Source organism: Bidens hawaiensis, unplaced genomic scaffold (genome assembly GCF_021521415.1).
Source record: "Bidens hawaiensis isolate Kalapana, Puna unplaced genomic scaffold, B.hawaiensis_p1.1 tig00025765_1, whole genome shotgun sequence".
Taxonomy (NCBI): domain Eukaryota; kingdom Viridiplantae; phylum Streptophyta; class Magnoliopsida; order Asterales; family Asteraceae; genus Bidens; species Bidens hawaiensis.
Window position 1 is genome coordinate 122,989 of NW_027494123.1, and position 23,500 is coordinate 146,488.

At 36.5% G+C, this 23,500-nt stretch overlaps 1 protein-coding gene, 1 long non-coding RNA gene and 1 pseudogene across 3 annotated transcripts; 1 reads left to right on the top strand and 2 right to left on the bottom strand.

The window, feature by feature from the left end:
* Positions 1 to 10,357: 10,357 nt before the first annotated feature.
* On the top strand, positions 10,358 to 11,915 carry LOC143572187 (uncharacterized). The gene has a single exon (XM_077057409.1). It carries the CDS (start codon positions 10,361 to 10,363, stop codon positions 11,858 to 11,860), a length of 1,500 nt encoding a protein of 499 aa, XP_076913524.1. The 5' UTR covers positions 10,358 to 10,360; the 3' UTR covers positions 11,861 to 11,915.
* Positions 11,916 to 15,372: 3,457 nt separating this feature from the next.
* On the bottom strand, positions 15,373 to 20,201 carry LOC143572188 (uncharacterized; annotated as a pseudogene).
* A 45-nt stretch (positions 20,202 to 20,246) lies between these two features.
* Positions 20,247 to 23,038, bottom strand: LOC143572189 (uncharacterized). 2 transcript variants are annotated; one of them, XR_013142226.1, is made up of 3 exons: positions 22,950 to 23,038; positions 21,903 to 22,044; positions 20,247 to 20,268 (listed from the first exon to the last, which is right to left on the bottom strand). It is a non-coding gene; the product is annotated as an uncharacterized LOC143572189 (long non-coding RNA). The 2 variants fall into 2 exon arrangements; XR_013142225.1 differs by having other exon boundaries at positions 21,903 to 22,048; positions 22,950 to 23,025.
* Between the last annotated feature and the right edge of the window lie 462 nt (positions 23,039 to 23,500).

The window sequence follows — 23,500 nt, forward strand, 5'->3', positions numbered from 1 at the left end:
TTCGTGATTGTGCGGGTAGAACCGTCACTTGCACTTAGTAGGATGGCAAAACTTTACCCATATCTGACCTGCGTGTAGGTTTTCCTCATCCTTTTTAGAATTTGTTTTGAACCGTTCGACGCGCAGTTGTCAATAGGTTAGTGTTCAGTTTCCTTTAATGATTCGTGCGGATAAACCGGCACTTTCATTTAATGGGATAATTGAACTCTTTCCCTTCAACTGACATGCGTGAAGGTTTGCCACGTTATTGGGTTCGTGCGGGTAGGACCGCCTTCCCACGCAACGACTTCACGTAATGTGAATGCCGTCACCAGCGTTGCATAGTCTAACCGTTCGACGCGCGGTTGTTGATAGGTTATTATTCAGTTTCCTTTAATGATTCATGATGATAGACCGGCACTTTCATTTTTGGGTGTTGAACTTTTTCCCCTTCAACTGACCTGCGTGAAGGTTTGTCACGTTGCTGGGTTCGTGCGGGTAGGACCGCCTTCCCATGCAATGACTTGACGTAATTATGCGGTGAAAACCGGCATATTAGTTCAGAAAAGTATTAAATGTAAAATCATCAGCTTCGATGTTTAAAGAGAATCATTTCCATTAGAAGTGGCTCTTGGCCTTTTCTTTACAGATTGGAATTGATTTACATGCAAACTGTGTAAATGAGCTCCCTTCCATGTTGTTGGGATGGGAGTGCCATCGAGCCGATACGCACCTGGTTCGGGATCTCGTTCTTTACGCAGCATGTAGTCTCGGTTTTGAAGCTGGAATTGATTCGTGTTTTCCCCAACTGGGGTTCTATACGCACCTGCCTGCTCAGCCTTTATTGCGCCACGAGGTGCGCGAGCGTCCCATCTCTGACAAATGCTTCGACCATGTCCTTAACGTCTATGCATTCTTCAGTGCTGTGGCCTTTTGTCTTGTGGAAATCACAGTATTTGCTCCGATCAGCATCGTGACGATGTCGGATTATTGGAGGCTTTGGCCACGGGAGCTCTTCAGTGGCGAATATCTCAGTGACGCTTTTGGTGAGTGGCGTCCATCTGGAGTTCCGGTGTGACTGTACATTATCCCTTCCGCCCAACCGATGTTGCAAGCCGGATGAGGTGTCAAAGTTTACCCTTGACTGCCAAATGCCTAGCTTTCGTTTTTTATTTAGTCGGGCGGTGAGGACGTTGTCTTCTCTCGTCCTCTGGGTGTAGAGGTTTGTGCTCTGTGGGAGATCCTTACCCAGTTGCTTCTCCGTTTCCGCATAGCGTTTTGCTGCTGTCATGATGCCATCCCATGTGGATGGCATGCCATCTTTACCCGTTAGGGTGCGGATGAGCTCTGGGTCGTGTGCGCCCTGGATGAAGGCAGCGCGAACAAGATCTTCACTGATATTGCCCAAACTTAGCTTCTTTGAGTTGAAGCGAGTGATGAAGTTTGGCAGAGATTCATCTTCCTCTCGTATACATTTGAGGATTGTCCATTGTTCCTCGGTATACTTCCGTTGCTGGCTGAAGTGTTGGCTAAACTTCTGCTGGAAGTCTGCCCAGTCGTAGATGTGGTTGACCGGTAGACGATCAAACCAAGCTCTAGCAGCCCCCACAAGCGTCATTTGGAACATGTAGCACCACGTGGGTTCCGTCCAATTGCTAACGGTTGCCCCCGCTATGAACCTGTTCAAATGATCGTCTGGATCAGATATACCGTCATATGTGCCTATGTTGGACATTTGTTTGGCACTCCTTGGGGCGATTGCTTCAGCAATGTCCCTTGCAAATTTGGACGTTCCTGCATTTGCAACGTTTGGTCTGAACGTTTTGGAGAAGTCTCGTGGACTTCCACCTGTGCTTTTTGGTTTGTAGGCTTGTCCAAAATGCCTTTTCGGTTGGGATTCCGTTTCCTTACGCTTCCCTTTTGCCTTATGGCGAGGGTTCGCGTCGGAGTCGGATTCCTCCGAGTCATCCTCCCAGTATTCGAATTCGTCGGCCTGTTGCACGGAACGCAAGCGTTCGTCCAACTCAGCCTGGAATTCCTTTTGTCGTGCCTCCGCCCATGCCTTAACTTCATCGAGAGTCTGGCGGGGGAGTCTTCGTTTCTCAAACTGGGTATCGGTGGATCCCAGTAGGTGATTATTTACTGCACTTGCCCCAGCTTTGGTAAGTGGGGTAGTGTTCGTAAAATTTACTTCACTTGCCCCGGCATCGGTAGCCGGGGTAGTGTTCGTAAAAACTGTGTTGCCGGTATTTCCCCCAGTAGCTGGGGTTGTGGTTACCGGAATTTCTCTAACCATCTTTGTAAAAGTTTGAAAAAACTGGAGAAAATTGTAGTTCTAGCTTTATGCACGGATGGCGCCAATGAAGAAACACTAACCGGACCCCGGACAGATTACTGGTAACCTGGGGGTTGGATAGCTGTTTCCCACGAGGGGTTAGACCCTAAGAAGATGGTTCTTCTGATAACCTGCAAAACAGACACCGTGAGCTCGTCACTGAGAAGGGGGGGGGGGGGGGTTCCTCCTTGTGACCACCCTCCGGCGTGAGAATCAGACTAGATTGCTCTTTAAATATAAAAGTATATTAAGAGATTGCTAGAGCAGATATCAGGTATATTATGATGATAATAGATAATGTAATGTGTTAAGATGATCATACCATTTGGGGTATTTATAGCCGAAGGTAGGTTTCCAAGGAGGTATGGCCGGCTGCAACAGTGTTCCTGTTCATCAACAGTAGCCTACGCACGTGCCCTGCTGGTAGTTGGTGAGTAGGCAGCGGCTAATAGTGATACAGTACAGGAGCATGCTGCTCGCCATACTGTATCAGTGAGCTGTCGTATCTCTGATCAGATCTTTCGCCCATACCTCGTCAGGTACAGTAAAAGATCCTTCAGTATAGACTGGCTTATTTGGGCGGGAGTATTCCCCCTCCCGCGTCTGTGCGGGATTGCTCCCGGCTTTGCTCATTCCTTCAGGTGACACTGAAGGATCGAGAGCTAAGTGCCTTGTGCGTGTAGCCATGCTGCGCGGGTGGCCTTCCCTAATGGCTTGTATCCGAGGCTGCGGGGACAGGCGGAGTCCTTCACCATTGGGAGGCATTTCCTGCGGGACCAGCTTGCGTACTGCGCGTAAGGACGTTACGTCTCTGAGCATGGTTGGTCCTGCGGATGCAGTTGGTCTCTGCGCAGACGTCCCTATTTAAGGTGAGTCTTGCGGGTCCAACTGGGCTCTGCTGGGACCTACCTCTTCAATATGAGAAAGTATTTTGGTGGTAAACAGGATATATATATATATATATATATATATAAAAGAAGAAATTAATACATCATCATAGCTTTAGCATCCAACCTCGATGTATGAACAATACACGGGGTATTACAATAAGGTTTCATCAACATTATGTACACACACCCTCCATTTAGGAGGCTACCATCTATATATACACAAGACCCAAAACCCTAAAGTACAAATACAAATAACTAAAGTAAATAATTGAAACAAAACAACATATGGAAATAATTAGTAGTAGTTTGATCCATCAGTTGTAGTGCGTCTTCAATCTTGATATCAGTGGCATATTATGATAAACAACTTATATCCCCCCCCCCCATACACACACACACACACCTTTTTTTTCTTCATATTTCTATGACAATTACAAACAATTTTTATCTTAGCAAAACTTTTCGGTTTTAATAAAACTTAAAGCACAGCATTTCTAGTTCTATAAAAGTGGAAAATGATTTTATATCTTCAATACACAAAAGTCTGAGCCACACTTATTATTTCTACTAGAAGAGTGCCCGCGCGATGCAGCGGGAAACACATACTTTGATAATCATGTAATAAATTTATAGGTGTTCATTCTTCCGTAAATTATGAAACCGTTCATCAATTTGGTTTCACGATTGAAACCGAAGCTGATCGTACATATTGAAATGTTAATTATTTACATATTTAATATTAGATATGTTTTATAATATATATTAGATATCGTTAAAATATAGTTAAACAAAGTTTTATTTGATATGAGTAAACTGTTTTTGTTATGAATTCGTCTTCTATTTGTTGCAATAAGATTTATCATTTATATGACCAAAGTTATCTTTGCATATAATGATTCTCTTAAATAACATATTAATTGGTGTTTAGTTTGAAGTGAATGTATAGGCAGATTAATAATTCTTATTTTAAACTCAATTTATTATCGAAGCACAAACTCTATCGAAACCTAGTCGTTGGTAATGTTCGGCTTAGTTGGGTTATAATTTTAAACAGTTCAGTTTTGGTTTTCGACGACAAAAAAAAAAAAAAAAAAAAAAAAAAACAAAACCCTGTAAAGTTGGCTCATGGTTTAATATAAAGCCATCAAAACCGAACCACAACACATCTGCATAAAATGTTTTTCTTTACTTCGAAAACTATAACAATATCATACTCAAATTAAAGATAATAAATGCTCGTTTTTATGTTGCTATTTATTTTAAAAAATATTAACGTTTATGATCGTTTAAAAATCGTGGGAGTAATTGGGTTAAAAGTGAAAATAAAAGAATATATGAGTAAAAGATTAGGACTAATGATATAAATTTAAGGGATTAAAATTGTAAATGTTTTGAATAAATTTCAATTGGACGTGGGATTCTATATAACAATGACATTTTTGCCCCTATTATATGTTGTATCTAATAGATTAAATTTTATAAACTACTTAAACCCATTAGTAGTATATTATATATATAGTATAGATAATTGATGATCGTTATATTAATTGATAATAGTACGTGTCCATAAAACCTTGGAATCTAGTCATTAGTATCGTTATGTCACATTCACATACTACACTAAAATCATGTAATTGGTCCCTAGTTGAGCTTATCTTTTAGCTGATTCTCTATATTTTAATTACGTATTCTCCTTGTTATTTTGCACTATTCATTTTCTTTAACGAGTTGTTTTTTTATGGTTAAATTTGACTTTTCAAACGAAAATCTAAACTGGTTTAGCTTCAATTTTATTTAGTTTAACTTTGGAGGTCTTTATCAAATACCAACGGGCAACGAATAGGCTCATGGTTAGCAATACCTTTTGGGGAAGCGGATTCTAAAATTGAGACTTTTTTGTAAAATAGTATTTTATTTCTTTTTTTATTAAGATCCTAACGCGTGTGAATATGATGACACACATTTTTATATGATTCCTAAAGTGCATCAAAACACAAAATTCAAGAGATTGAGAGCATGGAGATTGTGATCGGAGAGGAAGACTAGAGTCCGAATTAAACATAGTCTGAATTTGTTCTAAAAGTTGGCAAACCGCATTAACACTTTTATTATGTACTTGGATTGGACAATGCTCATATCTTCTTGCAAAATCTTAAAAGCATTTCATTTTATGGATATTAAAACAAACTAAATATCATAAAGAATTGTGTTTATAAATAAACTTGTCGATCCTCTTTTGAAGGCGTAGGAAGAGGATGCTACGTAAATGTTAATTTGTCTTGAGATTGAAAACATGTGCAATTATTATGATTTTGTATCCCAACGATGGCACTCACATGGACACGTACTAGTAATAAATCTACTTCACAAGATCCAAATATATATCCTGTATAAAATTATAATATTTTAATATAATGAAGTAAATCACAAATTTCTTCAAGTGATACATGGAAAGGCTGATAATTCATTTTTTTTTTATTTTAAACTTGTGTAAAAGTGTTGAAGATGGTTGATGTTTTGATCAACATAAAAAACACTATTTGATCGATAATTAAGCATCTAAGTTCTTAATAAGCATATATATTTTAAATACATATAAACAAAATATTTGAAAGTTCTCTGGTCGCTCCCCACTAACTCTCAAACCACCATATTGTTAATTTGTAAACGGAGGCCTATCATACGTTTGACCCGAATTCACAAGTATGAGTCTCACCAAACCCAGATAGCCTTAAACGGGTTAAAACATCTCATTAAATTAAAAATTACAACACCAAAGATTTGATATGCAAATCCTATAAAATAGGGTTTGAATATGTGTGTGTATACTAAAACTTAATATCCGATTAAAAAAAATGATATTATTTATAATTACGAAACAATTTTATAGTAAAAAAATAACCAGGTCATGGGTCTCACCAAACCAAATAACTTTTAAACGGGTTATAGCATCTCATTTATTTATGAAACTCTTTCATGATCATCAAATTCTAATTTAATTTCTCAGTATGAATTTAGTTATATTAGTGATTTTTTTTTAAAACGTTTCACAAATAATATCCAAATTATAACAAATGAACATAAACAAACATATATAAAAATTAGGTAGATAATTCATTTAATATTTCATTAAAAATGAACATAACTTAACATAAATCGATCAAAATAGGTTCAAATATATTATTAACTTCCTTATAATAAATAAAATTAAAATCCAAAAAAATATATTCACAATATTATAGACGAAAAATGTAAAACAATCTCCGTACTATGTGAGATAAAAACTAGTATGTGTATTATTCACAATATTACATATTATTTTTTTTAAGTATAGAGTCTAAGCTAGTTATAGCGACATGTCTTAATTAATTATAAGAGTTCATCTAAAACTGCATGTATCTAAATGAAAGAACATAGTACCGCCTTAAAACACATTGCATATACAAACGTCAATTCCAGAATGTTTTGTACAATTCGCATGTTAAATGTCTGTTTTATAGCAACCAATCCCTAAAGCTTGTTAGTGGGTGGGTTCAAATGATAAATGGTGCACTACAATTATAGTAACGTCACAATACTGGTATACAATGATGAACTACTATTAGATTATGTATGTGTAGTGGGGTAAAATGTAAAATGAAAACAATGTTACCATGTAAGTGACGTGTTTAGAGGTGATTTCACCTTTCACCTAGATATGTTATGGTAATGTAAATGTGGTAGGATGAGTAAAAAAAAGTAAAACAATAAAATTAATGAGATAGAGCTAATAAACTGGTTTGTATAACAATTATAAATTTAAAAAAATGAAACATCTCCTCTCAACACAAATAGCCACAATGCCACACCCCCCCCCCCCCCCCCCGGGTATTCCCTAGCCCCTTCACGTGGCGTAGCTGCCAAACATGGTAGAGCTTAGCACCCTGTCTCATGAGCCACAACTCATAGCCTTTCAAAGACCAAGAAACAATAGAGTTTTGATATGTAGACATGGATGTGGCTTAGGTATTCCTCTATTATCTTTTTTAAATATAAAAGAGGCATTCCAAAGCCTATGTATTGGTTTGATTTGGAGTTTCATCCCACAGTATTTTCATTTGAGAAAGAGGTTTTGGTGTATAAATATAAGGACACATGCTCGAACATCGATGATCGTGTACTCATAAATTCAAGGTAATTTTTGTCAGAAACTTCTCTTTGACAGTACCCCGCTTTCCCTTATCATCAAAGTTGTTTAACAAGTGTTAACCTCTCCCTTAACTTATTGACATTGTTGAAGTACATCAACTCAGAGCCTTGATACAATATAAAGTATCCACCCTCGTTCAATTCGACATCAAAACTTAAGAAGTCGGAACTATCCAAACACCACCAAGTTTGATATTTCCAATTCCGCCAAGAAACATACAAAGTCCCCTTTGGACACCTGAGTATGGACCAAAATAAGAAATGGTCATGCTTGGCATATAGAAAAGGGTCGGCTAAATTGGACAAAGTACAAGAAAAACCCAGACAATATCGGTCCCATCTAAACTCATCTCAACACCCGACAAGACTTCTAAAATCAAATTCAATGCCAGTCAACTAAGTACTAAATGTCCTATCAACAACCGAATATTTCCACGTTAAACGGATCACGAATGCCACAACCGCTACATGATGACCTACGAATAATTTTGTCCACAAATAAAACAACAAACCTACAAGCAATGTTGTAAAAGTCGTTATGCGGTCGACTGGGGAGTTGCGAGTACCCGGGAGTAGTCGGGGATTACTCGGAAAATACCTAAGGAGTACTCGGCCGAGGCGGGGAGTACTCGATCTAGGCGGGGAGTAATCGGGGAGTACTCGGCCGCCTACTCGGGAGTTTTACAACATTGCCTACAAGTAATATTCTATATTCTGATCAAACTAGTCGGTGGCAAGACGGCAGCCAATTAGGATACAAGAGCATTGGTAGCGGGTAGCCAAAACCACTAAACTATATAAACTCCTCAATTGCAAAGGCATTGAATACCCACTCGACCACCCGACTTTCTGTTTATGTACTTTTACTCTTGCATTTTCTCACTAAAGAGATTCTCTCACGCAAGAGTTCAATCACATAAAACATAAAGAATCTCCTATTTCTTCTTGTGATGATACTAGTCATACTACAACTATTAATACCCAATGTTAACTACACGATAAATATATATTCAATTACAATGAAAGCATCTTCAAGAAGTGGACAAAAATAAAGTTGTTGGTTTATTTTTCAGCCATATTGTATAGATTTCACAAAGCAAGAAGGTCAACTGTTTGGAACTTGGAACAGGTCTTGTAAACTTAACGAAATGCTTAACTTTCTATGTATTTGTCAGTTAGGGTATGTGTGGTTGAAGGTAATAGAATGAAGGAGGAATAGAATAAGAGAAGGAATGGAATGAAAAAAGAAATAAAATGGATCATTATCATTTCCTTGTCTTGTTTGGTTAACTTATGGGAATGAAATGAATTATTACTTTATTTTGTTTGTTATCCAAAAAAATTGTATGAATGAAATAAAAATAATAAAAACCCTCGTATCTCAAAATAATTTTTTCACAAAAAAAAAATGCAATGACGACGGCGGTGGTGTTAGCTCTGGCGACGAAAATGGTGGTGGCAATGGCGACGGTGGTGGTGGGGGTGGCGGTGTCAAGCGGTGGTAGCATTGGTAGTGATGGAGATGGTAGGGTGGCGGTGATGGTCAGGTGGCGTTGTGACAATGTTTGCGGTGGTTACAGCGACGATGGTGGTGACGGGGGTGGCGGTGGTTACGTTGGTGGTGGTGGCGGAGGCGGTGGTGGTGGCGACGGTGGTGGTCAGGTGTTGATGATGGCGACGATAGTGGTGGTTGTTGTTGTTGTTGTTAGGTGGTGGTGATGTTGAGAAAGTATGGTAAATAAGGAATGAATGAAAAAAAAAGGGGGGGATGAGAAGGAATGGTTTTGATGGAACGGGATTCCATGTATAATGAATAATTCCATTTTATTGAGCAACCAAATACCACTTTTTTCATTCTCACGTAATGAATCATTCCATTCCCACTATCATTACTCCATACCATACGCTACCTTAATTTTTGAAATATGCATTTTGTTTGTATTTATTACTTTTAAATATTTAAACACATATTATTTTCTAAAAAAATATTCATTTCAAATAATTGAGAACAATCACTCGGTGCATAGCTCATAATCCATTGATTCCAACCCTTAACTAATTTTGATGAGGCACCCAATAACTTGAATTTAAAAACGATAAGTTTTTGAGCTTAAGTTTTTTACAAAACAAAAAAATAAAGGTTTCAGGTTAGGCGAATGGGTTATTCTATCTCTAGTGGGTTTTCTTCTAAGAGCATTCTCATCCCATCTCTTATTCCTAAACAAAAAATTACACTATAACTCACTATATTTTCCTTCTCTATTTCAATTAAATAACACTTTTTATACTTTTTATCATTACCTTATTTTTTCTTCACTCATAACCACTTTCAAAATATATTAAAAAAATTTAGGGGGTGAACAGTAACTTTTCAAATGTACAGAAAAATCACTACTTTTTTAAAATATATAAACTCTTCACTCACAACACCCTAATCACTTTCTAAATTATAAAAACACCTCTCACATAAAATGAGGGATTGGATGAAAATGCTCTAAGACTCTCCGATACTCTGGAAACGAAGATGAGCGGGTCATTAAAATAATAATAAAATAACTCCGTGCATAATGAAATAATAATAATAATAATAATAATAGAAATCTGCGTTGACACCGTTTGTTATGGTCCCACTCATCATTTCCATTTCCATCTCTCCAAAACCCTCTTTCTTCTTCATCATCTCCATCCGTCCGTTAAACCCATCATCAAATTCATTCTCATTCCTCTGTAATGAAGAACACCCGCCCATGAATCAAATGATCCAATTCCATCCTTATCTCATCTCTAATCACATAAATCTATCCATCCTCACCGGAGCTAACCACACCTCCGCCAGATTCTGCTCCCGATAATCATAATCATAATCATATTCAATTTCACCCCATTTTATTCAATTTTATATTTTTTTCGATTTAACCGGGTTTTTCATAATACCCATCTGCTCAAACCCTAATATCATATTTTTTTAATGGAACTGGTCACCGGAAAACCGGGTTTCTTCCGAAACGTCGTCGTTCGCTTCTTACTATTCTCCCTTCTCATCATCGCCGTCCGATTCGCTTACGTCATCACCATCCGCGGCGAATCTTGCCGCTCCGGCGACGACTTCTGTTTCTTCTCCGGCGAATCCTCAAACAATCAAAACCTCGTCACCGCCGCCGCCGGCCACGTGGGCTCCGTTTCCATTTCCTCCGCCGTTAAACTCAACCCCACCGCCGCCGTAGCCTCGCCGGAGTTTCAAAAACGCGTGATGTTTTACATCACCGTGTTTCAAGATCTCATCGTTGATGGGTTTCTGTCAACCAATTCGAAATCACTCGCCGTAGGAACGCCGGCCGGTGAAGACATCTACGCTTTAAAAGAAATCGGAGTTCAAGATTCCGCCAGAATATTCCAAAAACCGGCGAAACCCAGTTTTCCGTTCAAAAACAACACCTTTGATTTCATATTTTCCGGCGCGTTGGACAAATCGACCAAACCGGCGTCGTTTGTGTCCGAAATTTGTCGGACGATAAAACCCGAAGGGTTCGTAGTCATTCACACTTCTTCGGTAGATACGTATAGCTTCAATTCTTTTATTCGTTTATTCAATTGTTGCGATTTTGTAAAATCCCGTAAATTCGACGGTTTTGCCCCAGATATGTCACCCGTTCACGAAATCGTGTTAAAGAAACGATTCGATATGAAAATAAAGGAAAAAAGTTCGGTGAGTTTGATGGACCAGTGTTCGGTCCCGGGGTATAAACAAGCTTTGTTAAAGAAAGCCGAGCCGTTGATTGAGACCGAGCCGTTAAAACCGTGGATCACATTGAAACGAAATATTGAGAACGTTAAGTATTTACCTTCGATGGCGGATATTAGTTTTAAGCGTCGGTATGTTTATATCGATGTTGGGGCCCGCAGCTACGGGTCGAGCATTGTGAGCTGGTTTAAGAAACAATACCCAAAGCAAAATAAGACGTTTGATATATACGCGATAGAAGCCGACACGCACTTTCACGAGCAGTACAAGTCGAAAAAAGGGGTCACATTGTTGCCATACGCGGCGTGGGTGAAAAACGAGAGTTTAGTGTTTGAGATTAACAAAACCCCCGGCGATGAAAACGTGGAAACGGGTCACGGTATGGGCCGGATCCAGCCCGTGAGGCCCGGTGGCGGGATTGTGGGGTCCACTGATGTGATACAAGGGTTTGACTTTGCTGACTGGTTGAAGAACACGGTAAGCGAGGAAGATTTTGTTGTGATGAAGATGGATGTTGAAGGGACTGAGTTTGATTTGATTCCTCGGTTAATTGAGACGGGTGCGATTTGTTCGATCGATGAAGTGTTTCTTGAATGCCATTATAATCGGTGGCAAAAGTGTTGTCCTGGTGTGAGGAGTCCGAAATATGAGAAGAGTTACGGGGAGTGTTTAGATTTGTTTACATCGTTGAGACAGCGCGGTGTTCTTGTTCATCAATGGTGGTGATGCGGTAACTGGTACACAAACACAAAAATGTTGTAGTTTTAATCTTGTTTTTATATGATTTTTCAACAAGTTAAAGTTTTATTATGGGAATGGAAGGTAAATTTGTTTCCACATTGGTTAGAAAATTATATACATGGATAAATTGGTTCATTAGTTACATATTGATTACTTATGTTTTATAAACTTAGATAGGTATGATAGTCATTTTATGATGAGGGTACAATAGTCATTTAACGCTTTCTTTAACCATGAGAGTTTATTATCGAAAAATTTACAGAACTCGTCAATACCGAATCGGTTAAATCTCAGAATGTGCTTTCTATAGCACCACCCCTTAAATATTTTAAATTGTGATAATCCTTTCATGAGAACCAAATGACATAGGAGTATCATAGTCATGCACTAAAAACCTAATAATTGATAACTAGGGTGTTATCAGTTTGCAAATTTGGGTTGCCAATATTGCTTCTCTTTTTTTAGTCTTAATCTAGAATGTGATTTTTGTTTTTTTCCCTAGCTTTGATACTTGGAGTGGGGTCCCACATTGGCAGTATGGGGAATTTTATATGTCTTATCATTTGATAATTTGAAAAATAGGTCCCACATTTCATGTGGTATGTATGCAAGGGGTTGGGTGTATATTGGCACAGGGATGGTTGTAAAGTATGGCCATGTGATGCGTTATGTGTGTTTATTGACTTTGTGACAACTCATTATTTATTGCAACATGCATTTTGTAGTTGGGACATGATTCAGTAGAGGCGGAAAAAAATGAATCTGGAACTGGACCTGAATAAAAATCCAGAATCGGGATTTTTTATACCCGGGTTTCTAGTACTCGAATCCGTATTTAACCATACCCGTAGGAATTAGGATACGGATAGGATATCCATTTCAATACCAAAATCTGTACTCGAACCATACCCTATTTATACCCGATAATACCCGAAAACCAGAACCAGTTTCATACCCGGAACCGGGTTTTTCAAATACCAAATCTAATCCGGAAAATACCTAATAAATACCCGTAAAATTTCTTAAAAAGTGCAGCCTCTTAAAAAATCCAATCTATATCCGAAAAATTGATGGAAAAAAAAGTCCGCAATACCCAAAAATAGTGGTTTTTTTTCAATACCCAAAAATAGATTATTCAAATACCCAGTTTTAGAATATACTCGGTTCTATACCCAACCCGAACCCAATGCATGGGGTATGATTTTTAGAGACACCACCCGGACCCGAACCCAATCCGGATATTGCCAATACCCGATTTTCTAATACCCGGTCATACCCGAACCCGGTTCCATAACTGGGTATTTAGAAAACCTGATTTATGGAACGGGTATAGAAAACCCGATTTGTGCACCTCTGCATGGTTGTGTTATTAGTTATGGGAATTGTGTTTTGTGGACACATTTGAAGGAAGTTGATACTAGTGTTAACCATGACTTTTAATTCAAATCATTCCAACAGGAAAGATAGAATTTTTACATATTTTTCATTCCTAACCCTTTGAAATTACATATTTCTCTAAAATACAAGTTTTTAATGCAAAATGTACAATGCTCTTTAAGCATGGTTTGAGGAAATATGTAATTTCAAAGTGTAGAAAGGGGAAATATGTAAATGCCCCGAATGATAATATAGTTGCATCAAATCAAAAAAAATTTTTGGTTGCAAAATTACCAATAGCAAACATGAGCACAAATCCAAACTCATACACACCAAAATTTAATGTGGAGATCCACAAGTACAAGACATTATATCAATATATTTTCTTGTCTTAATATTCCAAGCTAAAACCACCCGCCATATGCAACTTCAAAAACCAGCAACCGCCGAGAAAAAGGATCTTCGGCCACAAGCATTTGTGTCAAGACTTTCCCAGCCTTCTCCTTCCTTGTAGCACTCAACCTGTGGCATTGCTATGAGTTACACCCGCATAATCTATACTAGCAGTTTGACCAATGGATTTATTTATGACAATCGCTATGAGTTACACCGGTCTAACTTTCACTTTCAATGTCAAAAAAGAATCCTATAAATTTCCACTCGATTTTGTTTCACACAGATGCTGCGTTTCCCCATTTCGCTCATCAGTCATAATCATCCATGATTATGCGAGTGAGATTGCCTTTCACAACAAAAGAGGGTCTTTTTTAAACCATCAAAACTGAAAAGTGCCCAAACCAGAGAAAGTCAAGCCAGTTTGAAATATGTATCGTCAGGTTCACGGTTTGGTGGTTTATGGTTTGAGACTTGAAACCAGCCATTTAAAATTTACTGTTTAACTCTTTTTTTTTCATTTTAGTAAATATAATTAATTGTACTACCTTTTTATTCATGAACAATCCTTATTTTTAAATTTTAAAACAAAATTTATGCTTTTGAAAAAAATAATTTGTTTTGTCTAAAACCGCTAAACTACCAAAACCAAACCGTCAAACCATGAATTTGTCTTTTTTCAAAACCGTACTTCGCGGTTTGGTCCGTAACTTTCGTCAAAACCAACCGAACCGACAGTGAACATCCTTAAACAAAAGTGAAACTGTGAAAGTTAAAAATGCCATAAGTTAATTGTCAATATAGATTATTAACAGCTAACGTGTCAAAGTTTGGATTTAAGATTATTAAATCCAATTTGCCTAAGATTATTATGTTTACCAATTTAAAAAAAATTAATATAGATTAACTATTTACCAAAAGAACTTTTAAACAAAAAATAGAAAACATAATGTTTGCAGCTCAACCCAACACGTTAGAACTTACAGTGTGATTAATTTCACCACCGGATTTTAGCCCGCCAATTACGTAAATGGATTCTTTAACAACTGCTGCAGCTGCAAATCCCCGGGAACACTTCATGGGCTCTCCAATCATCCACGACCCACGTCTAGGATCGTATATTTCTACGCTTGGAACCATTTCATTTCCATTAAAACCACCTATAACATACCTGTAAATAAAAATATATCAACAAGTTGTACACAAATCCGTATAGCAAATTGAGGTGGTAATTTTGGCCCGTTTACTTCAGAACGGGTTAGTTTTGGATTATATTTTTATCAGCAACCAGCAAAAAAATAGCTAACAAGGAAACCCGTCACGAGTTTTAACAATTTTTCGTTAAAAATGGGAAAATAAAGCATCAGATGTTTATCCAAATATTCAGAATATTATGAAATTTCATTTTTCGTTAAAAATGGGAAAATAAAACATCAGATGTTTATCCAAATATTCAGAATATTATGGTTAAAATAACGGGTTAGTTTGGATTATATTTTTATCCAAATATTATAAAAAATTAGTTTCGTGTTGGCCCTCTGGCCGTATAAAATAATGACCCGTTTAAACCAGAACATGCGCAAACTCACTGTTTAAACAATGAAGGACCTACTCAACCAAAATATTACCCATACAAAAAATGACCTATTTTAAGCAGAAAGTGGGCAACCCCCTCTTTAAGTCAACCCAAAATGTCCCGTTTCAGTAAAAAAAAAAATGACTTGTACGAAAATAGCCCATTTTACCAGAGTGTGAGCAACTCCTTGTTATTTTAACCAAAATTCACCCATGTTAACCCCCTCAAAACAAAACTAAACAAAACAAAATAGATATGAGTCTCTTACAATTTTTCATTAAGAAGACCAAACAAGGGCAGCCCCTCACTGTATTCATGCTCTCAATTCTTGTCCACGAATGCTCTCGTGGATCATATCTCTCAGCAGACCTAACAAATAATAACGATAATAATAATAAAATAAGAATGATAATAATAACAACACTATTGATGATAACAATAATAATAATAATAACTCTGTAAATCCGTAAGATTTAGGCAAAAGAAGAAATCATCTTGAGAGTATTTGATGAACGATAAAGGTGGCAACTTTGACCCGTTTACTATCAAATGATCAATTTGGGTCAAATAGGTAAAAATAAAAATAAATAGCCAAAATGTAAATAGGTCAAACGAGTTGAAATTCACCCAATGTGCCATTTCTAATCCATTAACAATATACACTTTTTGTAGTAATAATAAATACAGGAAATAGAAGTTACCCTTTCTTACAAAAGTATTTGTAAAAAGTTGGACAAAAAAACTTTTAAAAAAATTAAAAGAGCGGATAGACATACTTCAAATAGTTTTTTCCATCATAACCACCAACAGCATAAATTGCCCCGTTAAGTTCCGCTGCAGCCAGAGAAAAACGCTGGAAGAAAGTCCACCATTTTGGTCAACATATTGCAGTAAATTAAAAATAACAATACATTTCTTAAAATTCATGTACATAAATATTACATATATGTATATTTACTTTTTCAAGCATCGATCGTGATGGAACCCAAGCTCCAATATCAAGATCTAACATCTCAACCGCCGAATAAAATTCGGTATCTTTGCCACCGCCAATCGCATAAATCTTGTCATCCAACGTAGCACCAGCTAGACTTCCCTTTTTTTGCATTTAGAGCAGGCCTACTAGTCCACTCGTTCACAACCGGATTGTATGATTCAACTTTAAACGAATAACAAATTAAAACAAAAACAAATGTTAGTATTATACATGCACACACATACTACTAAAAGAATTAATTACTTGGGTGGTCCCTAGGATATACCCATATTGCAAGTTTAGTCTTTAAGTTAGAAAAATTCACGTATAGTCCCAACTATTTTGAAAATGTAACACGGATGGTTGTTCGTTTTCCGGTTAAGTGTATGTGAAATGACTAAAATACCCTTATTGCTAAAATAAAAAACAAAACATAAAAAAACATGCATATATATCTAGAACTATTCAAAAAGTGTAACACAATGGTCCCTGGAATGGATAGACGTCAGTTTTCCGGTTATGTGCATGTGTTGACTAAAATACCCAAACGCTAAAAATAAAAACAAAACAGAAACACACAAACACACACACACAGACACACATATATATATAACACCGAAATCGGAATTAATTTTCCAGTTAAGTGCATGTGAAATGACTAAAATACCCTTGGGCATTAATTTTCCAGTTAAGTGCATGTGAAATGACTAAAATACCCTTAAAACAAAGCAAAAAATATGCAACTTTTTTGAAAGTGTAACACAGATGGTCATTGGAACAGAAAAGCGTCAGTTTTTCCAGTTAAATGCATGTGAAATTACCAAAATACCCTTAATACTAAAATAAAAACAAAACAAGCAAACACAAACAGATATATATGTGCGTGCGTGCGTGCGTGTGTGTGTGTGAAATGACCAAAATAACCTTACTGCAAAAATAAAAACACATAATTACCTGTGTCAAACCATTCACCACCAGTGCTACCACCAAACACATAAAGTTCACCGTTTAATACTGAAACAGGAGTGTAACATTGAGCAACATTCATCGGTTTAAGTGATTTAATATTATTGTTTGAAGGTGAATACGCATCGAGGGACGAGAACCATGATGTGCCATCGTATCCACCAACTAGATATATCAAGTCATCACAACTGTCCAAATTTATAAAATGGGAATCATCTGAAGGGCACTCGTTTGATAATTTATCCAAACCAACATCAGGTGAATCATCTGAATTGATATTATGTGGACCATGATTTGCCTCAGAGGGGCCCGCTTTACTTTCTAACATCATACAGCGGTCTTTTAGATGCCAATTCTCGTTTTGTGCATCAGTCTGATATTTTGAACATGAAAAAATATTAAGAAAATAATTTAGTTGATAAAAAGGAAATCATTATGTGATCTATTAAGAATACCAGATGCTGGTTCAAGAAAATGATATTCTGTTCCAAACATTCAATTCTGTTAGCTTGCTCGGCTGTAAACGCCATCAGATATTCCACCTTCTGGGCCAACTAATAATATCCACAGAGTGATGTTTAGAAAAATTACATGTTACTTATAGATAATGAGAAGAATAAATAACAGAAAGGGTTAATGTGGCGATTTTCTTTTATTTCTCTCTAACGGGTCAGAAGCTGCCCAAAATGTACTTGTAATTTATAAAAGCTCCTAAATCGTCGTATTAAGAACAATTAGATTGTTATTAATCACTAAAATAGTATTCTTTTTGTGATCATATTCACACACTAATTATTGTAGAAAAATCTTGAATTCGGAAGCGTTGTCCAAAAAGCTTACAGCTCGCTCAAAATAGGTCGGTTTGTAAAAGAGCCAAGCTGAGCCCGAGCCAAGGTAATGCCTCGTCTAATTTAAATCTCATATTTTAATATATAAAAAATATCACCCAATTTTAATATATATATAAATTATAGTTTTTGTAATTTATTAATTATGCATTACGTGCATGCAAAAAATATTATTTTTCTTTTTACATAATCAATAGGTGTAAAAACATAAAATTAACTTTTTTTTAAATAAGTGAGCTGGCTCGTTTGCCCGCTTAAATTAAATCCCATAATGTACTACACACACACACACCCACACACCTACACACACTGACACACATATATAAATTAGATAAACAAGTTGGGTCGAGCTGTTTACGAGCCAATCACAGGCTCAACATTACAGCTCGTTAAGCCGAGCCCAACTCGGCTCGACTCGATGACGAGTGTTAAGTCAACCCAAGCAGTAGCCATTTTGGCCCGTCGCATAACCCACCCAACCCACCACCTCTAAATAAACCACTTGCAGATAAAGACCTGAGCTATAACAGAATCTTCCATTGAAGAAGTATTGGCTCTGACAGTCGTATCATCTTCACTGGCTGCAGCAAACGGGCCTCCAGTAAACGGGTCAAAGAATTTGCGGTTTAGCGCGGGTCCTTTAAGCTTCATGTTCACATTTCCCATTTCATCTTCTTTCCGTATTGTATCCGAATGCAGTACATTCTTGCCACTGAAACCCGCACTCGCTTTTTTCTCTTTAGGCCCACTTTCCACTCTTTTAGGTACAAATTGGAAATTAGTTGTGAAAAGTGAAGCAACAACAGGTTGAGATGAAAACAAAGATAATAATCTGTTTGTTTGAGCGTGATCTAACTCAAACCAGAAATGGGTTCGATTATAATAATTGTCCATAATTGCAGGTTTAAACTGATCCTCGGTTAGTGGTTGGCGTGGTGACCGTACGCGTACTTGAACCTATATAATAATAAGTTTTAGTGTTTGAATAATTTTGAGTATGATTATCTTGGTCGAATGCCAGCTATCAGTTTCTTAATAATAGTATTTCAAGAAATGATTATTTAAAAAAAATACATAATTACCTATTTTATTTACCAACAATTTTTTATTCTTAATAATTATCTTCCGAGAAAAGAAAAGGCAATACTTTATCAAGTTGCATACAAATAGTATGTTGAGATCAGCGAGAACCGAAAAAGTGTAAAATCCTCATCATCATCATCATCACCGTACTCAGTAAATCCCACCAATAGCAAAGCTATGGTAGGGTCTGAGGAGGGTAAGATGTAGACAGCCTTGCCTCTACCCTGTAGGAATAGAGAGGCTGCTTCCAGTGAGACCCCCGGCTCGATAGTAGTTTTGCATCAAGCCTTGAACTAAGGCACATAACACTCAACCATCGGGACGCTGGCCGATTGGTGCATGTACCCTTGTCTTTCGACTATCAACGCCACCACATGATGCCTGATTAACCTTCCGCCACTTTTAACCTTATTTTCACGAGATTAGTAAAATAACGCCAAAATTAGTGCAATTTCACTTTTGCCCGTCCAAGGGTTCACACATATATACCTTATATGCGCGGACCACAAGCAGGGCGCATAAAAGTGTAAAACCAAAATATAAATGTTTATGTATCTCTCTACATTCTTTCTTTGATTTATCTCCTCTCTCCTGAATTTAAAAAGAAAAAAGAATGTGCACATACGCAGATAAGTGTGCATACACGCATTTAAATAAAATACTATCAAATTTATATATTTTTAAAATAAATACTCTCCTAAACACATATATAACCAGCTTTATGTTGAGAACTGCATAAAGCACTTGTACGTGGTGCATAATGATTTAAAGAGACAGTGTCTTTTGTATAACACTTAAGCAAAAGGAACAAATGCATTATGCGGTTCTCGCAGTTCTCTAACAAATTTCTTGGCTCGGATTTGAGCACTCCCCTCTGTGGTGTGTGTGCGTGTGTGTGTTGAGAACTGCGAGAACCATGCACTGATTATTGCAACTTTAAAAGACATTCAAAAATCAAAACTTGAATGAAAAGCGAAACAAGCATCAAGATACCTGAGCAGCAAAAGGTGTTTTTTGTTTGCCTTCACTAGTCCATGCGTATGGGTCTATATCTTTTTTGCCACGGCTTGCGGCTTCAAAAACACCGTGCAGTTTTTTATCCGTGTAGTTGAATAGAAACAATGGCAGACCGGGACCAACTTTTTCAACATATCAAGGTGCTCCTTTGGTAAACCTAATACAATTTCAAGCAATACTTAAAAGTTCAAAATTACCATTTCCTTGAGAGAGAAGGGGGTGGGGTTAATGGGCCACAATGGTTCAAATGGGTCATTTTGAATACAAGTCAAATTGACCTAAAACAAAATATCAAGAGTTTTTATTCGTTATAATTAGGGCTGCTAAACAGGTTGTGTTCGTGGTTGAATTGACGTAAAACAACTTTATCTCATCATCATCATCATCATCGTACTCAGTATATCCCACCAATAGCAAAGCAATGGTAGGGTCTGAGGAGGGTAAGATGTAGACAGCCTTACCTCTACCCCATGGGGATAGAGAGGCTGCTTCCGGTGAGACCCCCGGCTCGATAGTAGTTTTGCATCAAGCCTTGGACATATTACATAAGGCACATAGCACTCAATCATCGGGACGCCGGCTGATTGGTGCATGTACCCTTGTCTTTCAGCTATCAACGCCACCACATGATGCCTGATTAACCTTCCATCACTTTTAACGTTATTTTCACAAAATTAGTAAAATAACGTCAAAATTAGTGCAATTTTACTTTTGCCCACCCGAGGGTTCACACATATATACATTATATGCGCGCACCGCAAGCAGGGCACAACTTTATCTAAAAGTTTTAATTCGTTATAAATAGGGCTGCTAAACGGGTTGTGTTCGTGGTTGACAAGTCGACCACATACCTAATCGTGTCACCCATATGAACCCCAACACGACATGTGTATTCGCGGATTGACACGAACGCGGCCCATTAAAATTCTAAATTTACATTCTTGTTTTAAGGCAATTATGTTCAAAATATGCCATATTATTTTTTAAAAGAAATAAATTTTGGCATAAGAAATACACTAACAGCTTAAGTTATTATGTGAAAACATTTTAAGAAATTAATGAAATAACAAACGCGTTGACTAGCGAGCCCGTCAGATTGACATGAACACAACCCTTTTAGCAATACGTGTTTGCGGGCTCGACCCAAAACTGATACTTTGGCATAAGAAATACACTAATAGCTTACATTATTATACAGGAAACATTTTAAATAACTAAAGAAATAAACTAAAGGGTTAAACGGGCCAACCCACGAACCTGCCGGGTTGACGCGAACACGACCCTTTTAACTAAATAGTTAAACGAGCTTTTTAGTCTAGAATATTATTATTTGTTCTAGAAATTTCAGAGCATAAAGTCTGACTTAATCTAAAATGTGTAGAGCTCACTTCAATTAGTTTGGGACTACAGAAGTTATGTTGGCTGTTGATGCTATTAAACTTTAGCTTTCGGTATTGGATAATTTTGGGGTTTTGAACTTTTGATATTGGATAAATTTTGGCATTGGAACTATGTGATTCAAGTTTTGGAATACATAAATATATCTTTTATTTATTTTTCATTGTGCGCTTTTTTTCTCGGGCCCTCGCTTTTTTTGAGCCTTGCACCTAGGCCCCAGGCAAGGCCTATGCGCCTTGAGTGCGCCTAGCGCATTTGATAACTATGCCCGAAACTAATTATTACTAAATTAAATTGTTTCATTAACAAAAAAAATTAAATAAAATACTCTAGGAGGCATACAAAATAAATTATTACTAAAATAATAATTACAGGTCAAATTACAGGACTAACCAAAGAGTTGCTTAGAAAGGCATTCGTTGATTGTGAGATTTGTCACACCAAAAATTACACTACCAAGTTGAGTTTTCCCTAAATTTCGATTTGTTGACCAAGCGTAAATTGACTCTTTCTTTTTTGCCCCCATCTTCGATCTCTGGCTTCAAAAATATCAAGCAAAAAGATTTAGAATAAAAGCATTATAATATAATATTAAGTTGTTAAGAGAGTTTAAACTGTAAACATGAGTATAAAATGCTGATTTGACTTTTGAGAGTCAAACAAGCTTTTGTGCACATATAAAATTGGCATAGTTTATTAAGTCTTTTTAGCATGTTGTAACCACTTTAATCCGTGTAAGAAGCACTGCAATCTCTATTACAAAATAGACAGATACTCAAAACATAAAACAAAAAATGCATTATTTTCAAATCTGAGAAGAGCAAGTTAGACACTAAAAACAAAAAAGTGTATATTCCTTCACTTATTATTCAGCAATATCCACACCAATAGTGAACACATAACAAGCACATGATATAACGAGAACATACACTAAATATAAACGCGATTAGACGCCAATAAATTAGGGTTTAGGGTCAAAATGGTACCGGTCAAAATCAGTCAAAACTGGTCAAAATCTTTGAAGTACATGAAAAATTATAGTTAATTGAAAAAACTATATATATAAAAAATTTAGTGTGTGTGTGTGTATGTATAAATTATAATAATACCTATTAATACATGGTCTTAATACAAGATCAATCAATATATCAATATAATATAATGCAACAAATCAAAACCCAGATCAACCTGAACCAATTTATTAATTTGAGCATCAATTGAAGGTTAAAATGAAACCCTAATGCTGGTTTCTTGAAAAATCAAAATCTTGCTGATCACAACATAAACTCATAGCAATAATAACAAACTCAACAGTAAATAAAAACCCTTCAAATTAAAACCCTAAAACCCCCAAAAATCAATATTTTAAAGTGATTAAAACCATGTAAACCCCAAAAATCAAAACCCATTTGTTATAATCATGTGGGAAAGAGAAAGAACCTATGCAATTGAATCGCCGTGAAAGGTGAACGTGTGATTAAGTAAGATTATATGATCGGCATTGTGATGTTAAGTACGCAAGCGTATCATGCAAGCCATCAGGAAATGAGGACTATTATTATTTATTATTAACTAGATTTTTTACATGATTCGTTTTTAATATTTATATATGTATATTTGGATTTTAATTTTTATTTATTATAAGAAAGTTAATAATTAATATACTTGAGGTTTGATGATAAAATGGTTTCACAAATAAATGATATGTTATAATCCGGTTTAATAGCTATTTGGGTTTGGTTATATTCATTACAAGTTTATTTTCTTTATTCTAAAATTGTTTCTTAATTATAGATAATATCTTTTTTTTTAAATAAAATAGGATATTAATTTTTAATATATCCATATTTTATATGATTTTCATATCAAATATTCTATGAGATTAATTTTTAATATAATGAGATGTTATAACCCTTAAAGAGCTATCTGGGTCTGGTGAGACCTTTACCCGTGAATTCAGATCAAATGCGTGAAAACCTTCATTTACAAAT